The sequence below is a fragment of the Geotrypetes seraphini genome, chromosome 11 (genome assembly GCF_902459505.1).
Source record: "Geotrypetes seraphini chromosome 11, aGeoSer1.1, whole genome shotgun sequence".
NCBI classification, from domain to species: domain Eukaryota; kingdom Metazoa; phylum Chordata; class Amphibia; order Gymnophiona; family Dermophiidae; genus Geotrypetes; species Geotrypetes seraphini.
The window spans coordinates 3,346,142-3,373,117 of record NC_047094.1 but is presented as its reverse complement, the minus strand read 5'-3'; the positions used below and the strand labels follow the sequence as shown (position 1 = coordinate 3,373,117).

Genomic DNA, 26,976 nt, shown 5'->3' with positions numbered 1-26,976 from the left:
CTGAAAACTTTTAGGGAAAAAGTTAAGTTTACAGTAAAATGTGGAGGGTTACAACCCCCCAAACCCCCCATAACGCCGGCGCGATCTCTATTAAGTAAACTGGGGGGGCTCCCCAACAAAACTCCCCGTCGGAGCCCCTAAAAACTGTAATTTTCTTTGGCGCGCACCTCCGTCTTGCGCTCAGTTGTCGGCGCGCGCCTTGGTCTTTCGCGGGGTTGTCTATGAACCCTTTTGACATAAGAACATAAGAACATACCTGGACAGCTGTGCTAAGGCAACCTTGTGTCACCATGGAGGTTGAATATCCAGGAGTCAAAGAAGGAGCAAGAATCCAGCATAAAGTCCTGAGAGAAAAAGGCAACCAAAGGGTATTACAGAAGTGCTTTGGAATTCCTTGAAAAACTGGATGCATAAACAGGAAAAGTCCTACATGTTCACAAGCCATACTGGGACAAACCGAAGATCCATCAAGCCCAGTATCCTATTTCTAATAGTGGCCAATCCAGGTCACAAGTACTTGGCAAGATCCCAAAAGTCTAAAACAGACTTTTTGCTGCTTATCCTAGAAATAAGCAGTGGATTTTCCCCCAGGTCATCTTAATAATGGCTTATGGACTTTTCTTTTAGGAAATTATCCAACCTTTTTTTAAACCCTGCTAAGCTAACTGCTTTCACAACATTCTCTAGCAACAAATTTCAGAATTTAATTACACATTGCGTGAAGGCATATTGTTCTATAATTTGTTTTCAATCTATCTCTCAGTAGCTTCGTTGTGTGTCCCCTAGTCCTAATATTTTTGAATTGAGTAAACAAGCAATTTACTGCTACCACTACTACATAGCGTTAGCCGACGCACACAGCGCTGTGCAATATTTTATACACTTCTATCATATCTCCTCTGATCTGTCTCTTCTTCAAAAGGAAGAGTCCTAGCACTTTAGCCTTTTCTCATAGGGAGGTTTATCATTTTTGTCGCCCTTCTCTGAACTTTTTCTAATTCCGCGATATCTATTATGAGATGCGGTGACCAGAATTACACATAGCATTCGCGATACGGTAGCACCATGAAGCAATACAGAGGCATTATAACATTCTCAGTGTTCTTTTCCATTCCTTTTTTTAGCGCCGTGGTACATTGAGCTGAGGGTTTCAACGTATCCTCAACGACGACGCCTAGATCCTTTTCCTGGGCAGGGACTCCTAACGTGGAACCCAGCATCATGTAGCTATAGTTCAGGTTCCTCTTTCCCACATCTATCACTTTGCACTTGCTCATATTAAACGTCATTTGTCATTTTATCGCCCAGTCTCCCAAGGTCTTCTTACAATCAACAAGTTAGGCTTTTTTATCACCGGCTGCGGCGGTGTTTGCTCTGACGCTCTTTGGAATACTGTGAGCACTGGCCGGCGATAATAAAGCTTAACGCAGCTTCATGAAAGGGGTGGGTGGGGTGGTTAATTATCTCACTAGTTATTCCCATCTCTAGATCATTGATAAATATGTTACAAAGCAGACCCCTGGGGCACCCCACTATTTACCCTTCTCCTTTGGGAATATTGATATTCCTAGCACTGAAGGAACAATAGGCCTCAAAAAATAGATTATGCCTATAAAATTGCCATCATAGGCCTATGTAACATTATCAACGGATTCAAACACAGCTAAGCAAGTGACCTCTAGTGGAAGGAGCCCAATGGCCAGTAGCAAGTGGGCATCTTGTAGAGTAGCTGCAGCACTGCAAAACACTCCTCAAGAATCATTTATTTCACCAAACACTGTTTATTTTAGTGTCATATACCACTTATAGCCTAAGTGGCTTACATTCAGGTCCTCAGGCATTTTTCTCCATCTGTCCTGGTGGACTCACACTCTATCTAATGTACCTGGGGGCAATAGGGGATTAAGTGACTTGCCCAGGGTCACAAGGAGCAGTGTGGGATTTGAACCCACAACCTCAGGGTGCTGAGTTTGTAGCTCTAACCACTGTGCCACACATTCCCCACTGTCAGTTACTGCAATAATAGTGAGTGGACTTATTTGGTTGATCCCTGACACAGGTGGCTTTGCTGAAACACAGCCTGTGGCGGGTCCACCAATATAATGGCATTTAGTTGCCTCGAACCTGAAGGCCCTTGGTGCTTTTCTTTCGTCGATTGTGTGGTGTATACTTCGGTTTCCTTCTATTTATTGTATGAAGTTGCATAGAACCCACATTTGCAACAAATAGGAGAAGATATTTTTTCACTCAGCGCATATTAATTAAAACTATCCTTCCCCTCGCTAAAAGGCATTTCCCACACAGGAAAGCTAGGGACCTCCCTCCACTTCAAAATCACTGAGCTCTGGAACAACCTTACCTCCCCTCTTCGGAACTTGAGCTCTCTCCAAGTTTTCCGCAAACATCTGAAAACCTGGCTTTTCTCAAAAAATGTAAGTCTCCCTCCAACTTAGGAATCAAGGAAACTCTTATATCTTGGCATCCCAAGTCCTCTAAATTTTCTTCACACTTCTACCTCTAACCCTCTGTTGTAGTTCCTTCCTATTTCTCCTACTGTAAACTGGGTCGAGCTCTACGAACGTGGAGATGATGCGGTATACAAACCTAAGGATTAGATTAGATTGGTAATTTCCGGAACTTGTTGTGATACATAGCTGGGTTTATAAAAGGCTTGTCCAAATTCCTGGAAGAAAAGTTCGTAAACTATCATTAAGATAGCCATGGGGGAAGCCACTGCTTATCCTGGGGGATGAGTCGCATGGAATTAGCTTCTTTGGGAGATCTTACAAGATAAATTATGACTTGGTTTGGCCACTTTTGAGGGCAGAATCCTGGGCTAGATGCACTTTTGGTTTGACCTAGTATCGTAATTCTTATGTTCCTATGGAGAAAGAAGAAAGAGGCCTCAGGAGAGGAGAGTGTGTCTTGGGGGTGGAGGTGGTGGTGAGGAGGCATTGGGACTGGAGACTGAGTAAGAGATAAGATATCCAGGGACTTGGGGGGGGGGGCAGAAGAGAAAGAAAAAGATGCCTTGAAGGAGAGAATGAGGCCTTGGAGATTAGGTTCTCAGTTTGTGAGTGGGAAAGTCAGGCCTTGGTGAATGAAAAAGGGGAGCAGACCCTTAGGACATGAATAAAAATAGAAGAGTGGGTAGAGAGATCTTGGGGGTGGGGGGAGGGAAGGAGAAAAGGCTAAAGAGGAGAGTTGCAAAGCAACTCAACCGATGTCCAGAAACCAGAGCAATGGCGTGTGCAGCAGATTGCTCAGAATTCAGCTCAAGGCACAAATAAAGCTTTTTCCTTTCACAGTGGGGAGGACTTTTGAGCTGCCAGCCACGCCTCCACCATGCTCCTATCACCCATATAGCCTGCAGTTTGGCAGCAAGAAGGTGAACCCTTACGCTCATGCGGACAACTGCCTGCTGCCTTCCCCAGCACATGTGGACTATGTGGACAGCAGCCCCCTCTCCTGGCAAAGGAAGTTCTTCACTTTTTCCAGGTCCCCACGGAGCCAGGACACTAACAGGTTCCCGGGTTCCCTGACCGAATGGATGGGACCCAGAACTGCAGTTGGAGATGAGTTTCTCACGCCGGAGAATGACTATGAAGAGGTGAGTGATGCCAGGGTGCAGGGATGGTCATGATACTGCTGAAATTTGGTCCATTGTCCCCTTGACCTAACAGCTGTTGCATTCCACCATCCATACAGGATCCCTGATTTCGTCTTCACACGCCAAAGTTCTCAGACAAGCGTCTGGTCTGTAAGCAAAGGAGCCGGTGGAAACAAAACTCCTTTGCCTTTTCACTGCCTCTTCTCTCATTGGCCCCAAGTTTTGACAGAGTTCTCCCTTCTGAACCCTCTTTATTCCTGCTGCAACCGCCTGCCAGGCTTTGTGCTTTACCGCTGACTGCTCCCGTCTGTGCTAGGTGTCACTGTCTCCTCTTTCTTAACTCAGGGCGAAGTTATTAGATGAAGTTAGCTTAACACTACATATCAGCTATTATAATGCCATTAAGAATATAAGAACATATGAATAGCTATACCGGGTCAGACCAGCGGGTCATCTAGCCCTGTTTCCACTAGTGCTACCTGAATCAGGGGGAAAATTTTCGATTCGATTCACTTTTCCTGCCCAATTGGGTGATTTTTTTTTTTTTTTTTTTTTAACGGACTGGTGGGTTTATTTTTGTAGCCTCTGCACCCACCCCCACCCCACCCCCTTTGCCCTCTCCAACCCCATGCCGGTGCTGTGGTGTAATCAGAACTAAAAGGACTTTTCCTCTCTCTGTTAGGTCCTAGCTTACGCTCGCTAACACCAGCTCTGGCAGGAGACACATTTCAAATCTGACCTATTGTAATCACAAAATAGAAAATAAATTTGTTATCTGATCATGTTGGTCCCAGGCTCTGGTTTCTGTTTGTCTTCTGTTAACTCTCTCACCAGGGTCTCCTGCCCATTTGATGTTTTCTTCTTTCTTCTTTCTCCTTGCTCATCATTCATCTTTCATCTCTGTACCTTCCCTTCCACTGCCATATCCAACATTTCTGTTTCTTTCCCATTGTCTACCATCTCTCTCTTTCATGCCTTGTGCCCTGGGTCAAACCTCTCTATTCCCCTCCTTGCAGCATCTCTCCCTTCCTCCCCCCCAGTTCTTTCTCTCTCCTTGCCCTCCACCCTATGTCTAACATTTCTCTCTCTCTCTCTCTCTCTTCTCCATGCATGTCTCCCTCCCCTCCACCATATGCAAGATTTCTCCCTCATCCCTTTCTACCTCTATGTTTAATCCTTACAGAATTCTGTGCAAAAATATTCAAATTTCTGCACACAAAATTAACAAATTCTGCAAGTTTATTTATCAAAATGTAAAGAATATTTTTGCTAATTATTATCCATATTCCATTTAAACAGTTAAAATAAAATATTTTCTTCTACCTTTGTTGTCTGGATGTTTTATTTTTCCATCATGTTAGTTCTAGTTTCTTTTTTTCTGCTTTCCTCTCGACTGCTCTCCATTTGTCTTTTCTACTCTCTCCTGTCTATTCCCTCACTACACTTGCCTCAGACATAATGATCATTCCTTTTTAGTTCTTTATACCTCTTTCTTACCCTTCTCTTTTCTACTTTTCAAATACCTATCAAATTTCCATCGTCTCTCCTATTCCCCATCTCATTCTTTCCTCATCACTCCATTCCCTTTCATCTTCAATGTTCCTCCATTACCATATTTCTATCCTCTGTTATATCTATCCTCTCATCCATAGGCGTCAGAACAGGGGGATGGGGGGAGGGCACAGGGGCCATGGCCTCCCCCCAATTGCCCCTCCTGTAGGTGAGTCAGTGGGAGGGGAAACACCCCCCACACACTTTTTGGAAGGCTTGGAGCTTGCTACTGGCCAGCGTGCCTCTCTAACGCGTCCCTGCCGGCATCCACTTATCTTCCCCCCTACCTCTCGCCTGCTCACCTGCCTGCCGCGCTTAACTTCTTAGAAAAGTGCTGCGCCGCACTGCTGCTGGCTTCGGCATCTTCTTTCCACTGCGGCCTGCCCTCTCTGACAACTTCCTATTGCCGCAGTGGAGAGAATACGCCGAGGCCTGCGGCAGTGCATCACAGTGCTTTTCTATGAAGTTAAACGTGGCGGGCGGGTGAGCAGGTGGGAGGGAGGAGGGGAGAGGAGTAGATGCCGGCAGGGATGTGTAACAGAGTGATGACCAGCAGGCATGCTGGCCGATAGCTAGGTGTAAAAGGGAGGAGCATATGGGACTGGGGGAAGGGAGCGATATGGACAGAGGAAGTAAGAGAAGGAGAGATGGACATGAAGGAAGGCAGAAGGGAGAAATGGATATGGAGGGGGAAAGATAGGGAGAGGGGGAGAAGGGGGAGGGAGAGATGGACAACTCAGGGAAAGCAAAGAAGGAAGAGAGGTTCTGGGAAAGATGATGGAAGCAATGGTAAAGGACACAATCTGCGAACACATAGAAAACAATGGACAACTGAAGGCGAGCCAGCATGGCTTCTGCAAGGGAAGGTCGTGCCTCACAAATTTGCTGTACTTCTTTGAGGGAATAAACAGTCAGATGGATAAGGGGGAATCCATAGACATTATTTACCTTGACTTCCAAAAAGCCTTCGACAAGGTACCCCACGAGCGGCTACTTAAAAAGCTGTGGAACCATGGGGTACAAGGGGATATCCACCGATGGATCAAACACTGGTTGGCAGGCAGAAAACAGAGGGTTGGAGTAATGGGCAAATACTTAGACTGGCAATGGGTCACGAGCGGAGTTCCACAGGGGTCGGTGCTGGGACCTCTATTGTTCAATATATTTATTAACGATCTGGAGACGGGGTCAAAATGTGAGGTTATCAAATTTGCTGATGACACCAAACTCTGCAGCAGGGTTAGAAACACGGAAGACTGTGAAGCCCTGCAAAGGGACCTAACGAGACTGGAAGAATGGGCAAAAAAGTGGCAAATGAGTTTTAATGTAGAGAAATGCAAAGTCATGCATGTAGGGAAAAAGAACCCGATGTTCAGCTACAAAATGGGGGGAACACTGCTAGGGGTGAGTAACCTTGAAAGGGACCTGGGGGTGATGGTCGACACATCACTGAAACCATCGGCGCAATGTGCGACAGCCTCAAAGAAAGCAAACAGAATGCTGGGCATCATCAAAAAAGGTATTACAACCAGGACGAAGGAAGTCATCATGCCGCTGTATCGCGCAATGGTGCGCCCGCACCTGGAGTACTGTGTTCAATACTGGTCACCGTACCTCAAGAAGGACATGGCGATACTCGAGGGAGTGCAGAGGAGGGCGACTAAACTAATAAATGGTATGGAAAATTTTTCATACGCTGACAGGTTAAAAATGCTGGGGCTGTTCTCCCTGGAGAAGAGGAGACTTAGAGGGGACATGATAGAAACCTTCAAAATCCTAAAGGGCATAGAGAAAGTGAACAAGGACAGATTCTTCAAACTGTGGGGAGCCACAAGCACTAGGGGTCATTCGGAGAAGTTGAAAGGGGACAGGTTTAGAACAAATGCTAGGAAGTTCTTTTTTACACAGAGGGTGGTGGACACATGGAACAAGCTTCCGGAGGAGGTGATAAACCAGAACTCTGTACAGGGGTTCAAGGTAGGTTTAGATAGGTTCCTGGAGGATAAGGGGATAGAGGGGTATAGATAGAACTTGAGGTAGGTTATAGAAGTGGTTAGGAAACACTTCACAGGTCACAGACCTGATGGGCCGCCGCGGGAGCGGACCGCTGGGCGGGATGGACCTCTGGTCTGACCCAGTGGAGGCAACTTCTTATGTTCTTATGTTCTTAGAAGACATGGCTAGGAAAAGGCAGAGGCAATATGGACTAGGGACTGTGATTCGTGAGAGATGCCACACTTGGAAGCACACCAGGACCTCTGGCCATACTCTGCTGCTGCTGCTGCCTGTGGCTTTATGAAAAAAAAAAAGTGCAACTGGAAAGAAGGAGGAGGAGACCTACTTGGATGTTTTAGAGCCAGCCAGAACACAGGTACACACTCTCGGGAGGGGGCATGAACTTGGGACATAGGATGGAAGGATGGAGGAAAGATGCTGAGCTGGGGGAGGGAATAGAAAGGGAGAATTGTTAAGCATGGGTGTGAGTAAGAGGGAAAGAGATGGTGTACATGGGGAAAGGAAGAAATAGGAGAATTATTGGACATGGTGATGGGAGAGGAGTGAGGTAGAGAGAGATAAGAGGGAGAAATATTGGATATGATGGTGGGGAGGAAACAGTGGGACAGATGGAAATGGATGCATGAGGGAGAAATGCTGGACATGGTGGTGGAGGGAATGAAAGGAGAGATGTGGAATGGAGCTGGAGAGGGGTGATAGAAGCAGAAATGTTAGACATGGGGCTGGTGGGCAGGGGTGAAAGATGCTGCAAACATTCTGGGGGATAAGAGAGGGAGAAATATTGGATGTGGCAGTAGAGGGGGTGGGAGAGAGGCACCCTGGATCCCTCTCTCGTTCCCCACTCCCTTTGCAGCAAGGGAGGGAATGAGGCAGAGATGGTGGACAGTGAGAGAGAGGAAGACGTTGCTCATGGGGGTGAAGGAGAGAGGAAGAAATGCTGTTGCATTGGTGGGGAGGGGAAAACAAGTGCATTGTTTGTAATTTCATTTTGTGGTTACCTTTGTGTATTATTAATAAGATTATTGTGTGTGTGTATGAAAAATGAATGGAAGAAATGGTGTTTACAATTAGTACTATTATTATGGGGGTGACGTCTGGGGAGGAGCTTGGGCAGATCTGGGGCGGGGTCTAGGACAGAGCTTTTGCTCCCCTCCTCCCAACCAAAAAGCCTTCCGCTGCCTATGCTCTCATCCATTTCCTTGCCACCCTCTCCTCCCCCTCGGGGTTCTACCATTCTCAGCATCTTCCTTCCTCCACCCTCATAGCCTGACATCTCCCTATCTCTTCCTTGCTGCACTCTCCACTCTCTTCCTTCACTCCCATTTCCAGGCATCTCTCCATCACTCCATTCTGCTCCTGGATCCATCTCCCTCCTCCCCTTCCACCTCCTGTGTATCTCTCTCTCCCTCTCATCTACCCCCATGTCCAACACCTCTCTCTCCCTTCCTTGTGCCCTATGTCAGATCTCTCTTTCCCCCTCCATGCATCATCTCTCCCTTCCTCCCCTCCATTATGTGCAATTTCATCCTTTCCCCTCACCATGCATGTCTCCCTCTCCTTCCACTGTGCCACCAACTTTCCTTCCTGAAGTTCCTTTCACCACTTCCCTCCCCCTGTGTCATCAACTATCCTTTCTCTCCTCCCCTGAACTACAAGGTTTGCTTCTTCGGGTTGCGGTGTCGGCAGTGACTCTCACATGCTGCCTGCTGCTAACCTGGAACTCTCCCCATGGCCGAGATTCGAAGCTGACATGCTGATGCAGCGAGATTCTGCATGGGAAAAGGGAATGCCCCTGTGCCATAGTTTTCCATCTCTCCCTCCCATCCTCCTGAGCAGCACTTCCTGCTCAACATCCTTCCCCCCTTCAGCTTTTGGGCCTCCTGTGTCGTCAGTAATGTCATCAGTGATGCAGCAGAGGAAAGGTCCCAGGAGACCTGGAGGAGACTCAGGACTCACTGAATCAGTGAGTCTGATTTTTTAAGGAAACAATCCAGGGAACTTGTCCAAACCTCATCCTCTGGCAACAAGTTCCAGAGCTCAGTTATTCGTTGAGTGAAAACATATTTCCTCCTATTGGTTTTAAAAGCATTTCCCCTAGTCTTTGTAATTTTGGAAAGAGTAAAATCTCGATTCACTTTTACCCCTTCTTATTTGATGATGGCCTTAAAAGATTAGGTTTTGGACTGTGATATAGAATCAGATTTCATTTCAACATTGTCTGTCTCATTAGCTGCCGTCTGTATTTGATGACGGCAGCTGCTAAGGTCATTGAAGGTGATGTCAGTGCGGATTTTTCACCTTCCTCTCTTTGTCAACAGATGAGTTTTCAGGAGGACCAGGGGAACTTCGTCACCCACGATGTCAGCAGCTCAAGCGAAAGCAGCAGCGAGGACGGAAGCTCTCTCACATACTCTTCCGTATCGGACACCATCCCTCCACCACCCCTCAGCCCCCCTCCTCCACCCCCGCCCCCTCTGCAGTTCCCTGATGTGCTTAGAAATATCCAGCCATTCTCCAAAACCAATCACAATCCTGTGATTCTACCTCCCCCTCCTCCTCCTCCTCCCCCACCCTGTGCCCCTCCTCAGGTACTACATGGACTTCATCACAGCAGTGAATCCGGCCACATGAGCGTCAAACGTCTGAGGTGGGAGCAAGTGGAAAATTCAGAAGGAACCATCTGGGGTCAGGTATAACAATACTGTATTATTCTGTGCTCTGATAGTCACGTGAACAGTAGAGTTTAAGGTGTCTTCTACTAGACAATAGACCAGAGAGCAACAGATCAGAATAAATACTTACTTTCACCTGTAATATATGTTTTAGGATCAGTCTTAATCATTGGAATGTCACGCTGACGTATTGGTTAAAAGCTCATTTGTTTTTTTAAATATTTCTTTATTCATTTTTAAACTTTCAACAAGTGATTCATTATACAATCATATACACATACACTGTAATAATACTTATTAATCATACAATTAGTGAAATCGAACTATAACTTCACCCTCCCATCCTTCTTCCAATATATAGAAACATAGAAAAATGACGGCAGATAAGGGCCATAGCCCATCAAGTCTGCCCACTCTGCTGACCCACCCCCTTAGTCTATTCTCCTAGTGATCCCGCTCCTAATGACCCATCTCCTTAACTCTACCCTCTTAGGGATCCCACTGGGCATCCCATTTACTCTTAAAATCTTGCACGCTGTTGGCTTCGATTACCTTCACCGGCATTCGTTCCAATGGTCAACCACTCTTTCGGTGAAGAAAAGGCATTTTTCTCTGCCTCTGGCCAGGTTTACCCAGAGGGATTCCCCGGTGTACTTGACATCTGTGATCCTGGTGGCTTTGATGTCCTCTTTAATGTATAGTGCTACCCCTCCTCCTAACTTGCCCTCTCTGACTTGACGAAGTAAGTTGTAGCCCGGTATAGCCATATCCCATCCATGTGAGTCCGTGAACCAAGTTTCAGTTACCCCTTCCCCCCCTTATACTTCAATAAACAAAAGGAGAGAAATAAATTATTAACTAATCAATTATAATCATTCCTTACAATAATTTGTTAATGGCTCCCAGACCTCCATAAACTTTTTATAACTTCTTTGTTGGATAGCTAATATTGTCTCCATTTTAAAAATATGGCACAATGAATTCCACCAAAAACTATAACTTAATCTATCATAATTTTTCCAGTTTCTCGTAATTTGCTGAATAGCAACTCCTGTCATTATGAGTAAAAACGTGATTGTTTTATGAGATATTTGACTTTTTTTCATCATTGAAGTTCCAAATAATATCGTATCATATGAAAGTGCCACCGGATTCTCAAGTAAATTATTAATTTGACTCCAAATAGATTTCCAAAAATTATATATTAGAGGGCAAAAAAACAATAAATGATCCAATGTTCCAGCTTCAAGATGACAGTGCCAACATCTATTAGATTTAGAGCTATCTAATTTTTGCAAATGCACCGGGGTCCAGAATACTCTATGTAATAGAAAAAACCAAGTTTGTCTCAGATGCAGACACTGTACATCTCATTCTCCAAGACCAAATTCGTGGCCATTGAGATGCAGTAATTTGAAGCTTGATCTCAATGGTCCCGAAGACCATCTTTGCAAAAGCCAATTGCGGAGAGTGGGGTAAATTTTCCCAATTTTTATAGGTACCATCAAGCCTATATTATGCATCAAGGTATGTATTGGATCCTCCCTGAATTCATGAAAGAATTTCCGGATTGGTTGACTTTGGAATGGCAACTCATGTTTCCTTTGAGATTAAGTCATGTCCTTAGTATCAAAATGCCTAAATTATATAAAGATCACAAAATAATAGTTGATACATGGAAAACATTAACATATGTTGATGATTTAGCACCTATTTCAATACTTAAGTCAACATATCAGACCATATGGCTAAACTCCAAGATTAAAATTGGCAGATTTAAAGTCATCTGGAAATATTGGATGAAGGCAGGCATACGTACTTTAGATGATGTTATTTCAAATGGTAAGTTGTTTGACTTTTCACAATTGCAACACAAATATGATCTTAATAAATTACAAAATTATAAATGGTTGCAATTGAAGCAATTGTAGAGTGTGATAACAATATGGAGCCCTGTGTGTACTGAATGAGTGTGACAGTTTTGCACTTGCAGTCCGATTAAGTGAGTGTGACTGTAATAATGCTATGGAGACACTTAATTTCCCAGTAAATGGCTTTGATAATAATTGTCCTTACATTTGTTACTGGCAAATCTCTTCCTTTCTAGCTCAGTGAAGACTCTGATTATGAGAAGCTGAGTGATATGGTGAAATACCTTGACCTGGAGTCACATTTTGGAACTCACACGATACCTAGTAAGTGCCCTGTTGTTGTCTACAGTCTGGGAACTGGGAACTCAAGTCCACTCTTGTGGGGAATTAAGGAAATGTATACATTTTACCCACAGTTAGTCTCAGGGGATGCAGTGGCCCTCCCCCTCACCCAGAGTGCTGTTAGGGCTAAGAGTGGCCATCTTTACCATCTCAAGAAGGCAACTCATTTTAGTGGAAACTAAGTGAATGCTCCAGGTTTCCCTAATTTGTCCAATATATGTCAAACCATAAGAAGTCCAGGACTAGACTCCAAGGCTCAGGGTACCAGCACAGGGGTAGAGATCCTAACACCTCCAGGTCACTTCTAATTCACTATCTGGAAGCTGTTTCAGAGTCTGTGAAAGTGCAGGTCATAAAGCAGATGACGACAGAAAAAGATGAATTGACCCATTCAGTCAATCCACTTCTTCCTGTCCACACTGCTAAGGATACATTCCGGCTGCCAGCCACAGACCGTGAATGACCAGATTATCTATGGCAGTTATCATTCTCTACTCTCTTGGGCAAAGGAAACATCCCAGTCAGCAACCGTCCCTTCCATATCTAATCGAAAGAGGCGGTAACACCAGCACAGCTATTAGACAGACCCAGCCAAGCAGCAGAGGGAAGGAGGTCTCAGGAAGTGTACCTGACTGGCTAGTGGACTGTTTGCATTTCCATTAAGATCTATAATGTTTTGTTATCTGCTTTGAATACAAACAGGAGAACCAGTGAATAGCAAGGAAGAACAAGAAAGGTGACCATTTGGTGTTCAGTCTCTTTTTATTGTAATTGACTCGACACGATCGTGTTTTGGCCCAAGAGGAGCCTGCCTCAGGAGTCTTGTGGTTAAATCGTGAAAGATAAAATCACAATATTCGGCACGGACAGCCTATCCACCTACCATAAAGATACTAGGTGTAACTTTGGATCAGTGCCTAACCATGAGAGACCAGGTGGACTCCTTGATCAGAAAGGGATTTTTCACTCTCTGGAAACTCAGATCCATTAAAGCTTATTTCGATACAGCGGCATTCAGAACCCTAGTCCAATCCCTCGTACTGAGTCTACTTGACTACTGTAACATCGCCTATTTAGCAATTTCCCAAAAGAACATGCAGCGTTTACAATTGATGCAAAATGCAGTGGTCAAACTGATCTTTGGGCTGAGCAAGTTTGACCACGTGACACCCTACTACCGGCGGCTGCATTGGCTGCCAATGGAGGTGCGCGTAAAGTTTAAATTTGCCTGCTTCTGCTTCAAAGCACTACACGGACTTGCCCCTAAATATATAACTGACCTTTTCGTCTTCTCAGCCAACAGACACAAGAGAAGCTCACATTCCAACTTCGTTTCCCCCCCAGTGAGAGGTTGTAAACTGAAAAAACACCATGAACATCTTCTCTTGCACCAAGCAGCATCATGGGGTAAAGACCTAGAACAATTGCTTTCGCCCACTACTTATGAGGAATTTAGGAAACGTCTGAAAACACACCTGTTCCTAAAGTATCTAGACAACTGATCCTCTCTTCTCTCTCCCCTCTAGAGCGATTAACTTGTTCTATTGATCACTCTCTCCTCAAAAATGGATTTCCTGTCCTATTAACCCTCTTTCTTCCTCCCCTCTTAAAGCCAATCAATTTGTACCTTTGCTTAATCTTTGTAAACCGCATAGAACTTCACGGTATTGCGGCATATAAGCTGTTATTATTATTATTATTATTCATACGCTGGTTCTCCAAGTCAGCAGTGTAGCCGCATAGGCAGGTTTCACATGGATGGTACTTCTCAAGATGAGCAACAGAATATTCTGATTTTATCTTTCACGATTTAACCACAAGAGTCAATTACAATAAAAAGAGACTGAACACCAATTGCTCACCTTTCTTGTTCTTCCTTGTCATCTGCTTTGCCATTTCCCACTTTGGCAGCTGCGGGACTCATTGCTGAATCATTATATATCGGCAGAAATTTCCTGTGTCATATCCAGAAATGTCCAATTTCTTGGGTGGGAAGAGGGACGGTGTTTTTGCATTTTGCCATAAAAACATAAGAATAATCCTACTGAATCACAGCAATCGTCCATCTAGACCAGAATCCCATTTCCACAACTCCCTGGCATCAAACCAAATAGTAGCAACATTCCATGTCTGGTTTTGGTTTTTAAAATCATTTTTATTAGTAAGGGTTGGGGGTGAGAGTATACTTAACCTTTGTACGTGCCTCGATTCTTTGTATTTGAGTTCTTGGTATTTGTGTTGTTCCTGTTCTCCTGTTGGGCAACATTCCATGTTACCGATCCAGGGCAAGGATGGCTTCCCCATGTCTGTCTCAAAAGCAGACAGTGGACTTTTCCTCCAGGAACTTGTCCAAACCTTTCTTAAACCCAGCTGTGCTAACTGTTGTTACCACATCCTTTATCAATGAGTTCCAGAATTTAACTATTCATTGAGTGAAAAAAAATTTCCTCCTTTTGGTTTTCAAATTATTTTCCTGTAACTTCAGTGCGTGTCCCCTAGATTTTTGTACTTTTTGATAGAGTAAAAAAATCAATCCATTTGTACACCACTCAGGATTTTGTAGATTTATTTTCAATCATATTATGGGATCAATCTTTTGGAAGAGTGTGCACTATTGATGGCTCTTGAAAAAAACCCCACGAGAAAAGCCCTACTGGGTCAGAACAATGGTCCATCTAGCCCAGTATCCCGTCTTTACGGCGTCCAATCCAGTTCACAAGTACCTGGCAAAATCCCAAATAGTAGCAACATGTAGCAGTAGCAAAGAATAAGCAAGATTCCAGAACTCCAAATAGCAACATTCCAGAATCTCAAAAAGCAAGCAAGATTCTGGAATCCCAAAGAGTAGCAACATTTCATGTGGAATCCTCAAAGAGTAGCAAGATTCCATGCTACCAATCCCAGGACAAGCAATGGCTTCCTCCCTGTGTTTCTCAATAGCAGACTATGGACTTTTCCTCCAGGAACTTGTCTAAACATTTTAAAAGCATTCTGATTTAGTGTTTAAGAAAAGTATTTCAGTGCTCTGGAAACTCCAGACTATTAAAAAATATTTTGATGAAGCTTCCTTTCGTCTACTAGTCCAATCTTCTATCCTGAGTATTCTTGACTATTGCAATATTATTTATGCAGGCGCTCCCAAGAAAATTAAGGGTGGTCCAGAACACGGCTGTCCACCTTATTTATGGCCTTAAGAAATGGGAATATATCACCCCCTCCTATCAAAAGCTCCATTGGCTGCCATTTGAATCCAGAGTTCTGTTCAAATTTTCATGTTTTTGTTATAAAATAACATTTGGTATGCTTCCAGGTTACCTAAACTCTCATTTTAGTCTGAGTTATACAAACAAGAGTTCTTGAAGATTCCATCTGTTCGTCTATCCCTAGTAAAATTTTGCCAGTATAAAAGGTTTTGTGAAAGAATCTTTGCCTTTCAGGCAGCTAAATTAAATATTTGGCTTGCCCGGTGTGTGTTAGAAGCCTCTTCTTACCTGGATTTTAGAAAATAATAAAAATAATTTTATTTTTATATACTGCCAAAGCCATGAAAGTTCGAGGCGGTTTGCAACAAGAGGCGCTGGTCAATCAGCGAAGTAGTTACAATACAAAGTGATCGAAGTAGTTACAATGCCTTTGGTTACATAAATTCCCAATGTGGGAATATCGAGTACATGTGAATAAGAGTTCAGGAGAAGGTTTAAGAGTTCTTGGTTATGAATCGGTTAAACAGGTTGGTTTTAACTTGTTTTCTGAAGTTAAGATAGGATGAGGAGTTCTTGATGGTGATCCCTAGCCAGCCGTTCTGTTGACTTGCTTGGAAGGCCAGTGTTCTGTCAAGGAATCTTTTGTATCGGCAGGTTTTTATGATAGGGTGGCTGAACATATGAATTCTGCGTGAAGGCCTGGTGGAGCTATCCAATTTAAAATGGGAGACCAGGTATAGGGGGGCCATACCGAGAATAGATTTGAAACAAAGGCAGGCAAATTTGAATAGAACTCTTGCTTCTAGAGGCAGCCAATGAAGTTTTTGATAGTAGGGGTTATGTGATCCCATTTTTTTATGCCAAAAATCAGTCGTACTGCTGAATTTTGTATGATTCGGAGTCTTTCAGTGGTTTTCTTGAGGGACCCCAGATAGATGATGTTACAGTAGTCGAGCAGGCTTAAGATGGAGGATTGTACCAGTAGGCGAAAGAATGCTGCGTCGAAGAATTTTCTGATGGTTCTAAGTTTCCAGTGTCGAGAAGCCTTTTTTGATCAGTGACTCTGTGTGGATATCTAGTGTGAGGTAGTAACAGTCTAGCGTCACTCCCAGAAAACAGATAAAAACTGAATTATTCAATAGGGTCTTAATAATTGTTATATTTTTACCAAGTTTTGTAAAATTCTCCGCATTCTTTTATACTGCAAGCATTTTATAATTTATGTATTTCTTCCACTAGATGCCTTCAATTGCTGTCTTTTTAAATAACTTGTACTGTTTGTATCTTATCCAATTGTTGTGAACCGCCTAGAACTCCCGGGTATGGCAGTATCTAAAAATAAATTTATTTAAACCTTTTTGAAAACAAACTTCTTTTTTTTCTCTTTTTCATTTGCCAATGTCATGAAAAAACAAGAGAGATGCCCATCACTATTAAATATCCCAAGTGCTATTATGTCTGGCTTCTGTTATCTCTCCACACTTCTGGGTTGACCCCTGGCTCTGACCCTGTTATCATTTCAGCCTCTATCATCTGCTTTGGGAGGACATTTGGGGTTAATTCTCCAACAGTGATCATGTCATGTGATCTCTTTATTTCAGGACTATGTCTCTAGTTGTTAGTAAACTATAGAATCGATATCAAGATAAAACTTATTGCATTTAAGGCCAGGAGAGGTGGCTTCTTGCTCCTCTCGTCAATCCACTCGTCCTCTTTGCTTCTCCACACATTTTGTGATCATTAAGGAGAAACCACTCACCTTATGTCCTTCTTATGCTCAACTGGATTCAACCCAAGATTCAGCTTTCTATGTCCTTATCCCCCTTCTGAGGAACACCCTCCCCAAATACCCTCATTTGAAGATAGCATTCCATAAATCCTACTTACTTATTTAAGCTGAGGGCTAAGCACCTCCTTGGCCTCAGTGGACCACATGGGACGAAGTTTTCTGCTCTTCCTCCTTGTCCCTCTTGTAGTTCAATATTTTAATGATTCTACACCACGTAAGCTCTTAAGTATTGCATAGATTGAAGGTCCATCAAGCCCAGTGATCAGCCCAGGTCCCAAGTACCTGCCAAGATCCCATGCTCCTTATCCCAGGAATAAGTCGACTTGAACGATCATTTCTAGACTTTCCATTCAGGAACTTGTTCAAACCTCTGTTTATCCTCCCTCCTAAATGGCTTTGGAATAGAGGCCCTGTGTTTTGCAAGTTGTGTGTTATGGATTGATAATATGTAGCACACTTATTATTTGATACTCTTGTATACTGTGTTAATGATAAAAGTCATTTAGATTTTCTCTAATTAGTCAGGCATGGATTTCATCAATTTTGTAACACTGATCTGCCACCTAGTGGCCAAAAAAAACAAATATTCATTATGCTTCCTGTTCTTATATCAATAACCTCCTTTTACTAAGCCATGGTAGAGGTTTCTGCCGTAGAGAATAGCACGGGGACAAATTTTTCCCCATCCCTGCAGGAACTCAATTTCCCCGTCCCATCCCCGTGACTTTTGACGCTGTCCCTGTCCCCATTCCTGTAATCTCTGCCTTAACCGCACAAGCCTCAAACACTTAGGATTTTAAAGCGTTTGAGGCTTGTGCAGATGAGGATGGAGCTTAGGCATTGGTGGAATGAGGCGTTATGACATCACAATCTGAGCTCTAGAATGTTGCTACTTAGGATTTTAAAGCGTTTTAAAGTACAGATGAGGATAGGGCTTACAGCAGGGGTCTCAAAGTCCCTCCATGAGGGCCGCAATCCAGTTGGGTTTTCAGGATTTCCCCAATGAATATGCATGAGATCTATTTGCATGCACTGCTTTCAATGCATATTCATTGGGGAAATCCTGAAAACCCGACTGGATTGCGGCCCTCAAGGAGGGACTTTGAGATCCCTGGCTTACAGGAATGGTGCAGAGACAGCGACAAAACTCACGGGGACCGCAACGGGGAAATTGAGTTCCTGCAGGGATGGGGAAAATATTGTCCCTGTGTCATTCTCTATTCTACCACAGCTCGGAGCGCTAAATGCTCCACTGTTCTGAGCATCAGAGCATTTAGAGCTCCGGGCCAGGGTAGAAACCTCTACCATGGCTTAGTAAAAGTGGGTCTAATTTGTTTAGGTTGTAGATTATATGATTATGCTTTTACTCATCATTTTTATGATTTTGTCATTAATATTATTGTAATGTTTTTCATTTTATTTTTATGATCTGTTTTAATTGATTTATCATTTATTTGAAACTCATTGGGTTTTCTATAATGGTCAGCCTCTGTTGTTTGTTGGCTCAGCCTGGTCTCTCCTAACTCAGTTGCATCTTTTCTATACCTCTACTGATGGATTGTCGTTCTGTTTTCCTCTACATCTTTTTTAAACCCTGCTATGTGCAACACCCTGGGTTTGCTATGAACTTCCTGGGCCAGCTCCATTGATCCCTTATATGTATGATGCCTGGTGCTTCCACCTGAGGTAGGCAAGATTTTCCTCCCCTTTTCCCTATGAAACTCCAACAAACACTTCTGTGGATTTAACTCTCTTAGGATTTTCCACTTTTTTTGTGTTATCTGTAACCTACACTCCTGACAGAACTCTTCCAGGCCCCAATGCCCAAAAGTCTTACACTACAGCCAACAGCGCAAAAACGATGCAGAAACCGAGCTCTGCAATGCTCAAAGCAAATGGACTTCAAATTTTAGGCACCCTAAAGGGGGATCAATTTTCCTGGTGCCTACACACAAATGTCTTGAGGTAAGTGCAGCCCAAGCAAAACTGGAACTGCAAGCTTACCTTGACGCCATTTTTCTGTGTCTTTAATATAAGCTTTTCAAAAATTGTTTGCACTTAAATTTTTGAAAAGCTTAATGTGGGGTTTCACTGTAGCTCAGATTCACAAATGTTTCTCACTGTCAACGCTTAGACGCTACACGGGCTTCCAAAATCCTCTCCTCAAAGCCTTTAATGTCATCCCTGACCTGGAGGTAAGTTTCCTGCATGAACGTCAGCTTTATTTTCAGTGCTTAGGAGGGGAGACTGCGTAATCTTATTCATTTTTATTTCAGTCCATTTTGGCACTCGGTAGTGCACTTGTTTCCTGCGCTAGAGCCCTCTGAACGTTCTGTGAACATTAACATGCACACTGCTCTAGCGCTTAAAAAGGATTGGACAAGTTCCTGGAGGAAAGTCCATAGTCTGCTATTGAGACAGACACTGGGGAAGCCATTGCTGTTCCTGGAGTTGGTAGCGCGGAATCTTGCTCCTCTTTGCAGATTCCGCATGGAATGTTGCTCCTATTTGAGGTTTCGGAATCGTGTTATTCTTTGGGGATTCTCCATGGAATGCTAATATTATTTGGGGTTCCGGAATCTTGCTACTCTTTGAGATTCTGGAATGTTGCTCCTATTTGGGGTTCCGGAATCGTGTTATTCTTTGGGGATTCTCCATGGAATGCTAATATTATTTGGGGTTCCGGAATCTTGCTACTCTTTGAGATTCTGGAATGTTGCTCCTATTTGGGGTTCCGGAATCGTGTTATTCTTTGGGGATTCTCCATGGAATGCTAATATTATTTGGGGTTCCGGAATCTTGCTACTCTTTGAGATTCTGGAATGTTGCTCCTATTTGGGGTTCCGGAATCGTGTTATTCTTTGGGGATTCTCCATGGAATGCTAATATTATTTGGGGTTCCGGAATCTTGCTACTCTTTGAGATTCTGGAATGTTGCTCCTATTTGGGGTTCCGGAATCGTGTTATTCTTTGGGGATTCTCCATGGAATGCTAATATTATTTGGGGTTCCGGAATCTTGCTACTCTTTGAGATTCTGGAATGTTGCTCCTATTTGGGGTTCCGGAATCGTGTTATTCTTTGGGGATTCTCCATGGAATGCTAATATTATTTGAGGTTCCGGAATCTTGCTACTCTTTGAGATTCTGGAATGTTGCTCCTATTTGGGGTTCTGGAATCGTGTTATTCTTTGGGGATTTTCCATGGAATGCTAATATTATTTGGGGTTCTGGAATCTTGCTACTCTTTGAGATTCTGGAATGTTGCTCCTATTTGGGGTTCCGGAATCGTGTTATTCTTTGGGGATTTTCCATGGAATGCTAATATTATTTGGGGTTCCGGAATCTTGCTACTCTTTGAGATTCTGGAATGTTGCTCCTATTTGGGGTTCCGGAATCGTGTTATTCTTTGGGGATTCTCCATGGAATGCTAATATTATTTGGGGTTCCGGAATCTTGCTACTCTTTGAGATTCTGGAATGTTGCTCCTATTTGGGGTTCCGGAATCGTGTTATTCTTTGGGGATTCTCCATGGAATGCTAATATTATTTGGGGTTCCAGAATCTTGCTACTCTTTGAGATTCTGGAATGTTGCTCCTATTTGGGGTTCCGGAATCGTGTTATTCTTTGGGGATTCTCCATGGAATGCTAATATTATTTGGGGTTCCGGAATCTTGCTACTCTTTGAGATTCTGGAATGTTGCTCCTATTTGGGGTTCCGGAATCGTGTTATTCTTTGGGGATTCTCCATGGAATGCTAATATTATTTGGGGTTCCGGAATCTTGCTACTCTTTGAGATTCTGGAATGTTGCTCCTATTTGGGGTTCCGGAATCGTGTTATTCTTTGGGGATTCTCCATGGAATGCTAATATTATTTGGGGTTCCAGAATCTTGCTACTCTTTGAGATTCTGGAATGTTGCTCCTATTTGGGGTTCCGGAATCGTGTTATTCTTTGGGGATTCTCCATGGAATGCTAATATTATTTGGGGTTCCAGAATCTTGCTACTCTTTGAGATTCTGGAATGTTGCTCCTATTTGGGGTTCCGGAATCGTGTTATTCTTTGGGGATTCTCCATGGAATGCTAATATTATTTGGGGTTCCAGAATCTTGCTACTCTTTGAGATTCTGGAATGTTGCTCCTATTTGGGGTTCCGGAATCGTGTTATTCTTTGGGGATTCTCCATGGAATGCTAATATTATTTGGGGTTCCGGAATCTTGCTACTCTTTGAGATTCTGGAATGTTGCTCCTATTTGGGGTTCCGGAATCGTGTTATTCTTTGGGGATTCTCCATGGAATGCTAATATTATTTGGGGTTCCGGAATCTTGCTACTCTTTGAGATTCTGGAATGTTGCTCCTATTTGGGGTTCCGGAATCGTGTTATTCTTTGGGGATTCTCCATGGAATGCTAATATTATTTGGGGTTCCAGAATCTTGCTACTCTTTGAGATTCTGGAATGTTGCTCCTATTTGGGGTTCCGGAATCGTGTTATTCTTTGGGGATTCTCCATGGAATGCTAATATTATTTGGGGTTCCAGAATCTTGCTACTCTTTGAGATTCTGGAATGTTGCTCCTATTTGGGGTTCCGGAATCGTGTTATTCTTTGGGGATTCTCCATGGAATGCTAATATTATTTGGGGTTCCAGAATCTTGCTACTCTTTGAGATTCTGGAATGTTGCTATTATTTGGGTTTCTGCCAGGTACTTGTGACCTGGATCAGCCACGGTGAAGGCGGGATACTGGTCTGACCCGGGATGGCTAGTCTTATGTTCTTAAGATGTGGCATTGACCCCCCTCCCTAGAGCAGAGAAATCACTCACTTTTTACTCTATTCTCAGGAAAACATCTCCCCTCCTCCCAAGCACAGGAAAGATCCATTTTACTGACAGACACGTTTCACCAAAGTGAGAGAAATCTCTCTAAACAAAATGCACACAGACTATGTTTTGTAGTTAGCCTCTTTATAAAGGGTTTCATAGTCTAATTGCTTTCACCAGCAATGAATTCCAGAGTTAACTACACATTGAGTGAAGAAATATTTTCTCTGGTCTGTTTTAAATCTACGACTTAGTAACTTCATCGCATGCCCCCTAGTCCTAGTATTTTTGGAAAGAGCGAGCAAGTATTTTAAAGAGCTCTGTCGTATCACCCCTGAGCCGTCCCTTCTCCAAGCTGAAGAGCTCTGGCCGCTTTATCCTTTCCGTTTAGAGAAGTTTCATCGCCCTTCTCTGGACCTCTTCTAATTCCCTATATCTTTTTTGAGGTGCAGCAACCAGAATTGCACACAGTATTCAAGGTGTGATATAAGGGCATTATAACATGTTCATCTTTGGTTTTCATTTCTTTCCTGATAATTTGCTTTCGTAGCCGCCACCGCACATTGAGCTGAGGGTTTCAACGTTTCCTCAACAGTGACATCTGGATCTTTTTCCAGGACAGGGAATCCTAGGGAAGAATGCACAAAGCTTTGGCAACCTAGTAAAAAATGCCAGGTTGGGAGTGATTTTGTGCTGAGTATCCCAGAGAAAGGGGGAGGATCTGTGCCTGGCGTCTGCGCTCAAGAGGCGGTAGGCACAGTAGAGCGCCTGATCGCCAGAGCTCACGAGCAGTTTATTTGTTTTGTTCCACATGCGATATGGACACGGCTGTTGTGCGTCTGTTGTTTGTCCTACCACAGCTGCAGACCAGGCCGTTCCCTTCCGTACATTATAATAATAATAATAACTTTATTCTTCTATACCGCCACAATCTTGCGACTTCTAGCCGGTTTACAATCAAGAGAGCTGGACATTCAGCGAAATACAATAAGCAGATATTCAGAGGAAATATAGAGAGCAGCGACCTTAAGAAGGTAGTAGTATAGAAATACAATTTGCTGAGCAAAAATATAAGACGTACATTTTTGTAGGTAATGTCTGACAGGACCTGTTGGGAATAAATAGCAACGTAAAATTACGATAAGTTGAAGATGAAGATAACAGATTATATATATAACAGTGCTGTAAATTCTGGTGGAATAGGGAGGGGGGAGAGAGAGGGAGAGCGGGTCAATTGTTTAGGTATTTCTGCTCATTTTAATATTAATGAGCTCCTTGTAATGCATTTGCATAGGGTTCTCGGTGGCTACAACCATCATTGGTAGAAGCCTCCAAGAACTCTTTTGAGCATCGGGGATGAGCTGCAACTAGTCATACTTCCATGGCACGCTTTTGAGCATCTCCCCCCTAATTTGGTCATAGCGGTGTCTACTCCCTTCCCCCCTCCCAAAACCTTTCGTTATCTGACGTTAAATCTTTTCTTTTCCAGAGCCATCGGTGTCGCCTGAATCTCTTAAAAAGAAAGATGCGATTGAAATTTTGTCACACAGAAAGGCCTACAACACATGTAAGTGTGTGATCAGAGATGTCGCCCAGATTTCTAAGAAAACAGGAGATGCTACCTTCACCGATGTGAAAGCAGAGAACAAACAGCAAAAGGGACTGATCGATGTTCAATGTCCTTCACTGTTAACAATGACTCCGTTTTGTTTCATACAGGCTCATACAGACTTCAGAATTGGATGTTAGAACGTTTCCTAGAAGTCTTTGCAATTGAAGACTTTGAACATTTATGCTGATTGTTTTACCATCAGCATGCAGACTCCTGAGGCAGCCCTTTGGGTCATTGTAAAGAATAAAGGACATTGAAGATCGATCTCGTTGTTTGTTTTCTGTGCAGATTTCTAAGTCACAGAGTTTCCCTTGTGAGGACAGGAGAGAGATTGCTTGGGACAGGGAGAGTGACCGCAGGGTTTACTTGCAAGCATCCATGGATCACGGACGGCTGGTTGGACATTGAAGGGGAAACCGTCGTCCTCAAGCAGAGGGTATTAAAACCAGCTCCGTGGCTTGATCTTGTAATCGCTGTGGGAGTTTCAAGTTTCAAGGTCAAGTTTATTAATATATTTGATGAATCGCTTATTAGGATTACTAAGCGATGAACAAAATTAAAAATAGAGTATAATACAAAGAAACTAACATGTTGACAATATTCTTTCATAAAATACACACATGAGTCGGGAGGGAAAGTGGAAAAGTTACAATTTTCATCTTGGTAGAAAAAGGGAAAAAAACAAGAGGGAGGGGGGTGGTTAAACTATAGCACGTTTTGAAACCTTTCTTAAAAAGTTTAGATATTAAAAGCATCTTTAAAAAGATAAGATTTTAAAGATTTTTTGAACAATGTAAGATCTTTTTCGTTTCTAATATATTGTGGCAAAGAGTTCCACCATTGAGGACCCATCACAGAGAACATGTCCGATCTTCTTATTCCTATAATTTTCAAAGAAGGAACAGAAAGGAGATTTTGGCTTGATGAACGAAGTGGGCGTTGAGTACTGTGTGGTATTTTCAATCTTGATATAAATTGGGGTTCGTTAAATGCTAGAGTTTTAAATATAAGCAACATTATTTTAAAAATAATCCGATGGCCAATTGGAAGCCAATGGGCGTCTATCAACAACGGTGAGACATGGTCATATTTCCTAGCATTGTATATTAATTTGATTGCAGTGTTTTGTATTAACTGAAGTCTCCTTTTTTCTTTTTGGGAAATATTGAGGAGAAGTGCTTTGCAATAGTCAAGTTTTGCTATAATTAGAGATCGAATTTGGGCTCAGAAATTTGGCAATTGATCGGATTAAACGTAACTGAAAAAAGCAATTTTTGACTGTAAGAGAGATATGTTCGTGATAAAGTAGTCTATCGTCGATTATTACCCCAAGGATTTTAACAGAAGAGACTAGGTTTAGAGGAGCATTATTAAGAATAAATGAGGTTAGAGGGCTGGTAAGAGGGCTGGAACACTGCCCATATGCTGAGAGGTTGGATAGGCTGGGGCTCTTCTCTCTGGAATAAAGGAGGCTCAGGGGAGATATGATAGAGACCTTCAAGATCATGAGGGGCATAGAGAGGGTGGATAGAGACAGATTCTTCAGACTGAAGGGGACAACAAGTACGAGGGGGCATTCGGAGAAACTGAAGGGAGATAGGTTCAAAACAAATGCAAGGAAGTTTTTTTTCACCCAAAGGGTCGTGGACACTTGGAATGCGCGACCGGAGGAAGTGATCAGGCAGAGTACGGTACAGGGATTCAAACAGGGATTGGACGGATTCCTGAGGGATAAAGGGATCGTGGGATACTGAGGGAGGAGCTGGGATGTAACACAAGTATAGAAAGCTAACCAGGTAATAAGTATAGAAACCCAACCAGGTTGTGCATGTGCAAGACCGGAGGGTTAGGACTTCGATGGGAAGATAGGACTCAATGAGAAACCAAGGTGGCAAGGGAGCCCCTTCTGGTGATTCAGACAGGTCGTGACCTGTTTGGGCCGCCGCGGGAGCGGACTGCCGGGCAGGATGGACCTATGGTCTGACCCGGCGGAGGCACTGCTTATGTTCTTATGTTTTCAGGGTTATTTTTTTCCAAGTGAATAGCAGTGACTGTTGGGCTTCTCTTGACCTCTTGAGCTCTGGATTCGCAATCACGGAGCGAAAAAAGGAATGCAAGTTCAGATCTGGCAATAAAACAAATACTAAGATTCAAAGATGAATTTATGCTCCTAAGTTTGGCTAAAAACAGGGAACCAGTTTAGGAATCTAACTTAGGAACAGAATTCAGCAGCTCAGCCGTCTTTGAATATTGAGTCCTTAGAGGCAGAGAAGGAGACAGACAAGCCACCTCTCAGCCCCACATTGCCTCACTGACCATGACGAGGGTCCCACTCCCATTATATTATTTATTTATTTAATTCGGTTTATATTCTGCCCTCCCCAAGGGTTACAAGGTAACATACATAACAGTTAGCAAAGAAGACACATAACAATTAACAACAAGGCACAGAAGACTAAGGGCTGGATTCACTAAATTTATTTATTTAAAATATTTATATCCCTCAAATCCAACAATGCTAAGCGGCTTCCAAAGTTACATACATAATCAAATCAAATCAAATACAAAACATACATTAACATAGAAACATAGAAAATGATGGCAGAAAAGGGCCACGGCCCATCTAGTCTGCCCACACTAATGGCCCACCCCCTAACTACCACCAAACAGAACCTCTCTGACGAAAGCCAAGAAAAGAGAGAAAAAATCAAAACACGCAGAGTAACACTTGAATTTAAACATAGTAACATAGTAACATAGTAGATGACGGCAGATAAAGACCCGAATGGTCCATCCAGTCTGCCCAACCTGATTCAATTTAAATTTTTTAATTTTTTCTTCTTAGCTATTTCTGGGCAAGAATCCAAAGCTCTGCCCGGTACTGTGCTTGGGTTCCAACTGCCGAAATCTCTGTTAAGACTTACTCCAGCCCATCTACACCCTCCCAGCCATTGAAGCCCTCCCCAGCCCATCCTCCACCAAACGGCCATACACAGACACAGACCATGCAAGTCTGCCCAGTAACTGGCCTAGTTCAATCTTTAATATTATTTTCTGATTCTAAATCTTCTGTGTTCATCCCATGCTTCTTTGAACTCAGTCACAGTTTTACTCTCCACCACCTCTCTCGGGAGCGCATTCCAGGCATCCACTACCCTCTCCGTAAAGTAGAATTTCCTAACATTGCCTTTGAATCTACCACCCCTCAACCTCAAATTATGTCCTCTGGTTTTACCATTTCCCTTTCTCTGGAAAAGATTTTGTTCTACGTTAATGCCCTTCAAGTATTTGAACGTCTGAATCATATCTCCCCTGTCTCTCCTTTCCTCTAGGGCAGGGGTGCCCAATATGTCGATCACGATCGACCGGTAGCTCAGGAAGGCAACGTGAGTCGATCACAGAGCCCATCCTGGGCTCCGTGATAGACTCGCGTTGCCTTCAAAATCTACCGGCCGATCAGCCTTCCTCTCCCCGATTGCCTGGTGAAGAC

At 43.3% G+C, this 26,976-nt stretch overlaps 1 protein-coding gene across 6 annotated transcripts in view; it reads left to right on the top strand.

The window, feature by feature from the left end:
• Positions 1-26,976, top strand: part of GRID2IP (Grid2 interacting protein) — a 72,777-nt gene that overhangs the window by 23,822 nt on the left and 21,979 nt on the right. For all 6 annotated transcript variants that reach the window (XM_033962724.1, XM_033962723.1, XM_033962725.1 and 3 more), the window contains 4 exons: positions 3,309-3,610; positions 9,496-9,867; positions 11,957-12,044; positions 23,364-23,441. In XM_033962724.1, the coding sequence (XP_033818615.1) occupies positions 3,309-3,610; positions 9,496-9,867; positions 11,957-12,044; positions 23,364-23,441 (840 nt within the window). The remainder of the gene's footprint in view (positions 1-3,308; positions 3,611-9,495; positions 9,868-11,956; positions 12,045-23,363; positions 23,442-26,976) is intronic.